The sequence below is a fragment of the Apaloderma vittatum genome, unplaced genomic scaffold (assembly GCF_000703405.1).
Source record: "Apaloderma vittatum isolate BGI_N311 unplaced genomic scaffold, ASM70340v1 scaffold17464, whole genome shotgun sequence".
Taxonomy (NCBI): Eukaryota; Metazoa; Chordata; class Aves; order Trogoniformes; family Trogonidae; genus Apaloderma; species Apaloderma vittatum.
Genome location: NW_009711128.1, coordinates 1 through 11,676, shown reverse-complemented (window position 1 = coordinate 11,676; position 11,676 = coordinate 1). Strand labels below are relative to the sequence as shown.

Sequence of the window (11,676 nt, the reverse complement as noted above, 5' to 3'; positions counted from 1 at the left end):
TTTTTTTAAGTTGAGCATCTTCAAAGTCTACGATTCTAACTGTAGGGCACAGCAGCTGCCACTGCAGATTTGATCCTCTCAGCTTTTGGCAGCTCTCAACTTGAAATTCTAGCAAAAGAATTTTTCAAGTTGCTATTATTGCCTGTCATGGATTTATAAATATTGTGCACTATCTGCTGTGGCATGGCTCTCATGGGACACCAGTGCATGCCAAAAGCATAACAGAATGAAAAACAGTTCCTATTCTTCAAATAAATGCTAATTTTTTTAACTGTGCTCACACGATGCGTTTGGTGATCAGCTTCAATAGTACAGAATATATATCAGAGGCAAAAAAGCTGATTGTCTTTTCCAGTAGTATTCAGCTGCTACTTTCATTAAGCTTGTTTAATTACATTCCAGATGCTAATTTGCAAGTCGATACCAGAGGGTGCAGGACAGTTTGCCTTTGAATCATTTTCCTGTGATGTGATGGTCTTGAAGCACACCACTACCCTCCAGTAGCCCTAGCAAGATATTCTGACAATTAGTGCAAGAGAAAGCGGTATTGATCTTGACAGAAAAATACTAATCCTCTACCCATTTTGTTAAATTAATCTCCAGGAGTTTTAAGTTTATCATCGTTGCTATTTCACAGCAAATTTTAAGTAAAATATACATAGCATACTTCAGACTAAATTTGTTTTAATTGCAACAGAAAGATCACGCTATTTTGCTACTTTACTAGAAAAAACACACATCTGCCTGAAGAGGCAAATATTTTAAGCTGGCAGCCCTAACAAAAGATGAAGTGTTTAAGAGCACAGCTGAGCTTTACCACCAGAAACCTGGCCAGTTTAGTTCAGGCAATCACTAAATGGTTATTAGAATATCTAGTAAAAACAAAGGAAGGGTTAAGGTGCATGCAAGTCTCGGAGATCTAAATATCGGCTTCAGCAAACTGGTAGGCTGCAGTCCCACATGCAGTGAGTATCTGCTGCCATTTATGGTTGTGTATGAAGACAGTTTAATTAGGGTGACCTTTCTAAATAGGAAAGGTTGGAGATTTACCAATTTTTGGTGCCTTTTTCTGGTTGTCTTCCACAAAGAATGACTTAAAAATACAACCTCAAAAGCTAGCTGAGAATACAGCGGAATTTTTAGATTCACAGCATAGCTCTTTGACATCCAGATCTTTGAACAAGGACTATTACGCTGTAGCTGTTGATTCCAAGGATTTGCAGCCCGTGTTTTCAGTATGAACAGCACACGTGCCAAGTGCACAGTCACACAAGAGGCTGGAAAGAGACTCTGTCCTTCCTGCAGAGGCACAAGGGGAGAGAAGAAAAACCCACGTAGATTCTACCTCTGTCTAGTGGTTCTTCCTATCAGCCATCTAGGGCGATGCTCTTACAGAAGAAAGTCGAGTGCCTATAAAAAATATTCCAGTACTTCTGAGAGCATTTATAAACACAGCAGAGGCCGGAAGCCTGGGGTCTTCAGGTACTGCCCAAAACACTGCAGCAACACCCGAACCCTGATCTTACCGCATCTTTCTGATTTTGCATGCCCACAACTATTTCACATAAACTGACGGAAACGGCGCCAGCTCCAGGAATAATCTAACTCTTATCAGCTTAAAACTGCTCAACAATTTGTTTGATCAACGGGTGTTCTGTGTCACATTTCCTCAGGGGATGTAGCAAGGTACAACGCACCACTTCGGATCTAATGGATCAGTTTTAGAGAGGAACTCACGGGACCACCACCTGAAAGGACACTGCATGTGAAGGAAACGACCCACGGCAGCTCATGACAAAGATGAGGAACACCTGAAGACCTTTTCCGAAGTAACTCAGTGTCTTCCTTCCCACATTATTCAGTGGCACTGAAGAGCTGTAAGGGTGGTCGTGTCTGCATTTCAGGCTGAACTCATTGCAACTGTTGGTGTTACGAGTCATTTTTAACAGGTCACATTTTCAATTTTGTGTTCAATTCTCAGCTTTTTTCCTTACTGAGAAATTGTTAATCAATTGGAGCGAGAAGCAGCATTCACAGAAAGTCTGCAGAGATTAACGTGGTTTAGCAGAGGGCTTGACGTTACGGAGGCGTTTTACAAGATACTGTTCCAGAAGGGCCTTTAATTGTTTGGGGTTTATTTTCACCAATTGGCTGCAGATAACTGGATTTTTACCGTTTAGTTTAGCAGGCACTTAACATGGTGTAACTAAGTGTACGGGAAAATTACAGATAAGAGAAAAATAAGGTACCGTACACATTGATAACTGAATGGCTTCTTCTGACCTTAATCACGACACTCCAGCTTTTAGCTCTGAGTGATTCTCTACAACAAACCAACCATTCTTCAACTTTTATCAGTATCATCAGCAAAAACAGCCACAACCTTACAATTTTTCTGATAATCAGCTTTTAAGTAGATATTAAAATTCTAAGTGCATTTATTAGTTCTGAACATACTCAACCAGAAATCTAATTGGTTTCATATACTACTCGAATGCTTTCTGTGGATTTTACAATCGTGCTTTCTCTTTTCAAGATTCTGAGAGAGGGAGAAGGATGGACTACTGACACAAGAACAGAAATATTGACTAACCACAGATAGCAAGTCGAATGTTTTTAAAGCTTTCATCTACATTTAAATCACACAAGTTTTTCCATATATAAATTTGCAAGAAGCCCTACTTCTTTCGATTTATTTTACCCATCAATTTTTACAACCTTGCAGTAAGTTCACATTAGTATATTTAACTGTGGGGAAACTAGAGCAGATTTGACTTTTTTTAAGCTTCAAATCTCTTAAATTTTCATGATCGTGAGGATTACTGAGGGAAGAAACACTAAGATATATTAAAAAAAATAATTCTTACCTCCATGTCCTGTTTGTATTTATCTTCAAATACCGCCATAGCTGCTAACGATCCAGAACCTATAGTAACAAAATTAGGACACTTATTTAGCCAGTGTATTTAGATACAGTTTTGGGGGTTTTTGAAGAAAAAGATAACAAGTATCAGTAGCACAAATCACACTCAAGTGCCCCTTATCTTACGATACACTCCGAAGTGTCTATCCTCTTTAAGTCCAGCACCGAATTTAATCCTAAATTTATAGCTCATGTACACAGACCTGGCCTGGCCCCATTCCGACCGCCTGTTTCTTTTTAGTACTTTGAACACGAAGGTAAGAAAACGAGGTTGCAAAAAGAGTTAACCGAATGCCACCGTGTGTAACCCCTACTCCTCCACTACTGCCGTCCCACTTTTGTGCCTGGCCGCGTCAGGGGGTACGGCACGCAGAATGAAGAGATTGCTTTAACGAGCTGCCCTGGCACCGTCACCTTGACACCCGGGGCCGAGCAAACCAGCGCCGGTAATAGGGCGCCTGGCTGCTGCCACCACGTTACCTCCCAAACCCACTTGGAAGCAGTTTATTATGCATTTCCTCGGTGCCATTATTTTTGCATGGAACAATAACAGAAGAACAGACAAAAGGACAGGTACAAAAACATGGGTTGGTGTTGCTTCTCTTGAAGGATCAGCACACGTGCGGCGCTGGAACAAGCCATCTGCACCCGAAGCACTGTGCCTGCAGGAGTTACGAATGTGCTTTCTGTAAATTCACACAAAAAGCTCTGGGAACCTATTTGAAACTGTAAACTTGCTTTGTTCAGGAAGAGTGAGTCTTCAGGAAGATACCTTGTCTGTCTGCAGCCCCAACCATATTTCAGAGCACACTACTTTTGGGGAGTGAATAAAGTTACCTGCAATTTTTTACTCCAATTAGAAGATTTTTTGGCATTTATTACTTTTTAACTTGTTTTGCATACTGCTATCTGTTTAGCTGGGTCACAGAGAAAGCCATATTTTCTATTTAAAATGATTTGTGTATATCGCTTGACCACCTCAATGGTTTAGTGAAAGAAAAAGGCAGCGATTAAACAGTTTCAAATGAGGTGTCCTGCTGATTTTATCAAGTCTGCTGAATGTATAATGAAAAAGGAGAAGCTGACAGTGACACTGTTGAGAAAATACAGACTCCCTTATCTGAACCATTTAAGGAGGTCCAATTATAGATCAAATTTAAAGGGTAGAAACAGCAGATTTACAGACACAAATCAATGAACATGGTAATCCCAATGAATATGACAGATACCCCTGTTACGGAATATTGCTGTGGTTGAGGATCATTACCTTTACAGCACCAAATACATCACAGCTAAAAGCAGGGCACTCTCAGTGCGTACTTGTAGCACAGGCAATGACTATTCATTTACACCTTGGAGAAATACCTGACTCCATTTTTTAAATGCTGAAACTAGGAATAAAGAAGATTTTCAGACAAGCAGCAGCAGAAATGAACTGCTGATACAAACGGCTGATATCACAGCACAAATCACAAATAAAAGGAATTTTACTGATCCTTCAAACAAGGTCAAAACAAGGTGTGTTCCAAAACACATAATTCTTCTTGTGGAATGACACAGGAATATTTCTGTTGAGGGGAAAAAATAATCTGAGATATGGTGTTAAACTAAGACCACATTCTTGCTACACTCAAATGAAGGCCTAACATAAGCAGAACGGAAAGCCTCAAAACTAGAGAACAATCTTACCCTTGAATAAGGGGCTCTTTGAAAAAACTAGGAGTATAAAGGCTAAAAAATGTGCAAGAATGAAAGTATAACCAATAGCATCTGACAAATTACTATATTAGCTACTGAGCTAAGAAAAAAGGCCGTAATTTTTATTTGTCAGTATAAGTTTTAAGAAATTGTAATACAAATCCTGCAATAATTTCATACATGACTCAGGCTGGATTCATTGCTCCAGCTCCTTTTTAAAATAAATTCCCCAAAGAACCTACAGGCAAGAACTCAGTACACTTAGAATAAGAAAAAAGGCAGGGGGACGACACACACTTTACATCAGGTGAAATCCTTTATACATAAAGAACTACACTTTTAACTATATCATTATGTTACCAAGGCACAAACAAATGGCAAATCTAGTATCAATTTCCAATAAATAAATGCAGATCGTCCGATAACGTAAGCCTTCAAAGAGCTGTTGAAAGTGTAAGCTTAATTAAACCTACACATAGACATTTACATTTGAAAACCAAGATCCCAAGGAGATTCTAACAGAATAGGAGTTAAAGGTGGAAAAGCTGAATAAGCTCATTTGGTTTTTCTTTCCTCGCTACTGCTTATAAACCCTAAACATAAGCTTTATAAGCTTGTATCAAAAAAAAGTAAGTACCTTAGCACAAGTCTCACAGCACAGCTAAGCATTCTCAGAAATAACAGATCGGGGTAATCTGACACAGCACAATGACAATCCTTTGACTAGCACCACATGTAAACACCATGATTTAGAAACACAAATAGAGGAGTATTTCTGAGCTTTTCCACCAAAACAAATCATCTGCTCTTTGACAACAGCAATACGAGCTGTGTTGGAAAACACTAACAGAGCGCAGATATTCACCAGCAGCACGTGAAGAAAACCCAGCCCAACGCCCCCTTTTGCCCTGTGGCCGGAACCCCGGCGCTTCCCCAGCCACATAGAAATGCAGAAAATCAGCAGCGGACAGTCGCTCCCGAGTGTGGTTGTGAACTTCACCATCCACTTACACCAGCTCCCCTCCACTTGTCACATTCCACACGGGATTCAAACAATCCCACAATGTTCCAAGTGGTTCAACTGCCTCGTGAAAGCTCCGCGCTGGGACAGGAGAGCCGGCAATAAAATCTGGGAACTTAAGTAAACGTGGCAAGTGTGGGTTTCTTATTGCAGTACCTACAAAAGCACAGAACCCTTGGATATTAAGGGCCTACGGAGAACTTGCTTGTACGTGGAGAACCAGCTGTCCGTGCACTCAGTGCCCTCCAATAATTCATTTTTAACAAGCACGCTTTGCCTTCCTGTAGAAACAAGCTGAACAATTGCTAAACACGTCTGGAGAAAGATAAAATCCAAACATTGCAAAACACCCTCCATCAATTAGGGGTGGATGTTCCCACCTCGTACACACAAGAACCGACATAAGTCGCCACCCGTCAGGATTCAGCATCGGCAAGACGCAGCAGTTCAACCTCAAATCCATCAAACCGGTCAGGAAAGCTGTGAGAGAAGGCACTGGCAAAGGGTGTCTTTAACGGAGCTCAGGTTCAAAGGAAGACCCAACCAGATATTTATCTTAGATCAAGAACGCTAGTTTGAAACCTTAACACCACATAATCAGTGCAGAAATAGGAAATCTTCACTGGGATTTTTTAAATCTTGGCAGTTTACAAGTGTTCTGTGTAAGAGCAATAAGGACAATTAATAACAAAGCATAACTGGCAAAGCCATCATGTATTTGTGTTTATAACCTTCAGGAAAAAAACCTTTCAGCTAGATGTTTAAAAACTACTAACGGCTATCAAAGGTTACACTTTAACAACCTTGGAATCAAAATCATCAAGAAAAATAACGCTCTATCAATTCCAAAGAATTTATTTTGCATACTTCTTCAGTAACCTACACTTTAGAAACAAGCATTCAGGGAGTATTAACTCAGCATCTAAATATAAAAAAATAAAATATTTGATTGCCAAACAAATTTTAAAGAACTATAGAAACTGAGATGCAAAGCTCTGTTCTGAGACAAACGCTTTCCGGTCTGATAATTAGCATGAGTCACATAAGTTATGAGACCAGAAGAGAGTTAGGTTTTTCCCTTGTTTTCTTAAAACATTGGTCATTTCATAAGTTTCCACATCCAAGTTATTAAAAGATTTTGTGGACTCGACTGTAAACACCTCACTTTAAAAATCCCATCTGCTCTTACTTGAGCAGTTGCACCGCTTCAGCACCGACTTAAAGTGAAACACAACTATCGATACAGAGCAAAAGAATAAAAATAATTAAAAAAGCAACAAACAGCCAACCACAATTTCCACTGTTTCACAACCGCATTGGCTTTTCTGAAACAGATGATGTGGCTCATTCACTGAAGACACCTTTTTGCTGAGCACAGTCTGTTCCCATCACCGAAGGACCTGTTTGCTCCCAGCCTGCCACGGCGGAGGCCGCGGAGCCTTGCGAGAGGAACGCTCAGCGCCTCCTAATCCATCATGTCAGGGCTCCCTGACAGGGCACTCCTTCACCCGCACTCGTTGCTATTCACTCTGCTGTTCATCCCAGGCAAGAATTCCGCCATCTCCCCAGCCCCATCGATCGGGATCATTTTTCACGCGGGTTCCCGGCTGCGGGGCTGGGGCTGGGCAGCGGCAGTGCTTGCCTGGCAGGCCGGCCCTGCCAACGCCTGAAGAGCTGATTTATGAATATGGAGCAACCCCGGGACCAGGGGACTGGCTCCAGTCACCAGAGACCACTGGAACATACTGACTGTTTCCGAAAGCTGAACTACAGACTTCAAGGGCTTTAATTTTATGCACGCATTTCATTATAAGGCTTGGCCAGAAGCTTTCCCAGACAAGCCAAGCAATCAGACAATCTTGCATCGCTTGCTGAAATCCAATTTTGTCCTTTGTCAGCATAAACAGTTTAATTTGATGTTTTCACTCCTGAGTAAGCACTGAGTATCTTTTCAATCTCTCTTGCAAAGGAGGACATCATTCTGTCCATCCACAAACACACTTCAGCCCAGTCAAAACACAGACCCACACATTAAAACAAGCAGGAACCCAACACCTCAGCGACCTTTCCCATTTAACACTGAATTTCCAGAAATAAACTGACCAAAAATACCCACCCTGACTTAATAAACTACTTGGAAAAAATAACCAACAGATTAGTTTAAGATCAAAATACAGCTCAAACTACTACCCCTGACTCGACTTTTGATACTTTTTTGCCTCAGTTCTGTCTTCCATTCCTCCACATTAGCCAATCTCTTTACCAAACACATCTAGTCACTGGAGAAAGCATCAGCCTGCCGGGTGCAGAAACATACAGGACACTTGGTGGCCAAAAGCAACATGTAACCACCAGACCCAGACCCGGCACAGCTGACCACAAATCAAAGTTTACGCTACAGTGAACTTAATCCATTGATACCCTGCTCCCTACTTTTCTTAACTCATTCCGCAACGATGTTATTTTGTGGAGGGCAAGGAGAGTGATCAGGATTTTCAGGGACCATTTTAAAGCTTTTAAAACACCAGCACTACAGTAACCATGTACACACTGGAAACCTTGTGACCTTACTCAGGCAGTCAGCTCCCGGCAGCTCTCTGGCCGAAGTCAGTCACAGCCACAGAGTTTACTACAATACTGGGTACAAGGCAACGAAAGAATCAGACATTTACATTTTTTTATGTATATCAAAGGCTAAACAATGACATCACATGACTGTTCCACGGATTTCCTTTGCCAAGGAAGCAACTTGCAGTTCCTGAAGTAATGGCACCACCTACGGGCCCAAGACCACCGCTGCACAACTTCTGCGCCTTACTCACAGGTCCCCTGGTTATTTAGTTATTATTTAGCTATTATTTAGTTAACCAGATGACTCAGTTTAACAGCTCACTGTTTCAGTAGTGCAAAGACACAGAAGAAAAAGAAAAACCTTTAACAGTTCCAAGAATATAGCAAGTGGGTGTTTTACCCAGAGATGCCAGCCATGAAGAGAAAGAGATGAACCACAAAGTTCTGGTTTCCCACTGCAGAGTCAGTGTAAAAGCTGCATCAGACACAGGCTGAGTCTGATTTACTAATGAGACACACTTCATTTTGAGATCGATTTTCCTTTCTGATGAGATATGCAAATCAAGTTTCTAAGGAATTTTTTTTACAGCGGGTTTTTGGGAATCCCACAATTCTCTTGCTTTAAGGCGCGCTGGGGAATGCACACGGCAGCTTTTTGAGTACCAGTTAGCTGGCTGATTTAGATTTAAATAGTATAAGAGCCCATGTTTTTAAAGTTTTAGAAAAGAAAGAGTGTACCTGTCTTACAAACACAAGTACAATTTCACCTGTATAATCTCAAGGTCTGCGCTGCTTCCAGCAAACAACAGAATTCAAGAAAAAAACCACTTCAGATCATAATTTGAAGCCTTCACCCTGCGGGAGGCTCACTCACCCATGGTGACGTACGGCAGCTTGTCGGTTGACCCGTGGGGGTAGATGCAGTACAGGTGAGGTCCCGTGACATCCACTCCCCCCAAAACCAGGGCAGCACCGATGTAGCCTTGATACCTGGGAGCAAGACCAGTACGTGAACGGGCAGGTTCACAGCAAAGCCGTGGTTCTTCTTCAACACCACGTACGCATCTGAGAATTCTTCTCTGATGACACCAGGCACACCTCCATAACAGAGAGATCGCTTTTACTGCCCGAGAGCAACAGTTTGAATTGAGGAATATACCCAAACACTGTACAGTTCAATGCCAAGCACAACAAACAAGCACTGGACAAGCAAGGATGATTCACGTGTCCTAACGGGTACAGAACTTGCACGAGTTCTCAAGCCTTAAATGATATCCCTGTATCTGCAATTAAGTTTTTATTTACGTAGAGTTCAAACATACTCCTTCACTTCCCCCATGAGATGTTCTCAGCTGCATTAACTTCTTAAATTATTGTTTTGTGACACGCTTAAAAAAAAAAAAAAGGCAGCAAACTGCCTAGTAATACAGCATTAAGCAACTGAGACGAATTATTGACATTTACCTGGTCACTCAGCTGCACAAAACATTTTCATCGTTTTATTTCACCTTCTGGAGATTTTTCAATAGCGTGAACAGTATTTTTAATTGAACACACTCGTTTAATTTTTTTCCTTCTATTTCACTAGCATATTCTGCACAAGAGACAGCACTCAACAGTTCCGGAATACTTTTGACATTTACCTGGTCACTCAGCTGCACAAAACATTTTCATCATTCTATTTCACCTTCTGGAGATTTTTCAATAGCGTGAACAGTATTTTTAATTGAACACACTCGTTTAATTTTTTCCTTCTATTTCAACAGCACATTTTACTTCTGCACAAAAGACAGCACTCAACGGTTCTGGAATACTTCAAGGTTTGGAGAGCATGCCCTCCAGCTAAAGACACGTTCTGCGCCACTCTCCTAGCTCGGGAGTTCCCCTGCCACTGACTGACCAGGCAAGCAATCAAACGAAATCGCAGGGGAACTGCGGTACAACCAGCACAAGTGTAGTATCAATTCCCTACAACACCACAGACCTGATTTCTCTTCCACCTCAGTTCAGAAGCCTGCGAAGCAAACAGCAGTTATTAAATGTTTCCCAAAGTCTGCTGATAAAGGTTAACAGGCTGAGGAAGGATGCCCCTTCACAGGAGCTTCTGGTTCCAAACCACTCTGTGATTCCCGAGTGGTTTTAACAGCATCATTAGTAACGGAGAAACCCCTCGGGTTACCTGAAGAGCATTTGCTTTAGCATCCGATTAGCTGTGACAACTCTGGGAAGCCGCCCAGTGGACAGCGAATGGAGCTCCAGGTTGGAGGAAATCAGCTGCGTTGTCATATCAGTGTCTGCAGCCGTGCCTGCTCCGCAGCAACTGAAAAACATGGTGAGCAAGTTAAGAAAAGGGGGGGAGGACAGCAGAAACAAATCACTTACTGCTTCACCTAACAAGGAGAAGTTTTCTTACTGTAAAATTGAGGAAATTAAGTTCTCGTGCAGTCAATATTTTCAGAGCATGAAACGAGACAGTCTGTTTAAGTGTAAATGACAAAGATCCCCAAGGTTTGCTAATAAATTAGTTGTCATTTCAAAGAACACCTTAACGTTTACTCTTAGCAAAGGGCATGGCTGAAAGCCCCAATGGTGTAACCAACACCATCACACAATAAACAGTTTTAGAACTTACTAGATATTAGGGGAAATGAAGTGTATTTTTGAACAGTTCTTGTCAGCAACAACCATCCCTTCAGTCGCTCTCGTATCTGCCCCAAGGACGATGCCATCCTATGGAAAGAGAGAATTAGTCCCCGAGCCTCCATCTGCAGAGGGCACCTTCCCAGCACTGACCAGGGGATGGGCTGCAAGGCTCGGGGGGCCACAGGAGCCAGCTCTGCACAGACTGAGACAATGGCTACGAAAGCCAAGAGTATCCTGACCTGTATTAAAAACAAAACCAAAAACAAAGGTGCCCAGCGGAAGTAGGGAAATGACTGTGCCCCTGTGCTCAGCACTGGTGCGGCCACAGCTTGAGCACTGGGCACCACAGTATAAGAAAGACATGGAGGTGCTGGAGCGTGTCCAGAGAAAAACGAGGAAGCTGGTGAAGGGTCTGAAGAACAAGTGTGATGAGGAGCAGCTGAGGGAACTGGGGCTGTTCAGCCTGCAGGAGGCTGAGGGGAGACCTTCCCACAGCTCCCTGACAGGAGGGTGTAGTGAGGTGGGGTTGGTCTCTTCTCCCAAGTAACAAGCCATAGGACAAGACAAAATGGGTTCAGATCGTGCCAAGGGAGGTTTAGAGCGGGTACCAGGAAAAACTCTTTACTGACAGAGTGGGGAAGCACTGGCACAGGCTGCCCGGGGGACGTGGAGTCCCCATCCCCGGGGCTGTTCAAAAACACACAGGGATGGCAATTCGGGACACGGCTCAAGTGCTCATGGCGGTGGTGGGCTGACGGCTGGACTTGCTGGGAAAAACCTCTAAGATCACCCTTAAGGGCTCTACAGGATGACTCAGCAG

General features: G+C 42.5%; 1 protein-coding gene across 1 annotated transcript in view; it reads right to left on the bottom strand.

Annotated features, from left to right (window-relative positions):
- Window positions 1–10,943, bottom strand: part of PSMB7 (proteasome (prosome, macropain) subunit, beta type, 7) — a gene marked incomplete at its 5' end in the record, with an annotated part of 23,207 nt that extends 12,264 nt beyond the window's left edge. Inside the window, 4 exons of the mRNA XM_009867551.1 lie at window positions 2,868–2,926; window positions 9,088–9,203; window positions 10,393–10,533; window positions 10,846–10,943. Of these exons, the coding sequence (XP_009865853.1) occupies window positions 2,868–2,926; window positions 9,088–9,203; window positions 10,393–10,533; window positions 10,846–10,943 (414 nt within the window). The remainder of the gene's footprint in view (window positions 1–2,867; window positions 2,927–9,087; window positions 9,204–10,392; window positions 10,534–10,845) is intronic.
- Between the last annotated feature and the right edge of the window lie 733 nt (window positions 10,944–11,676).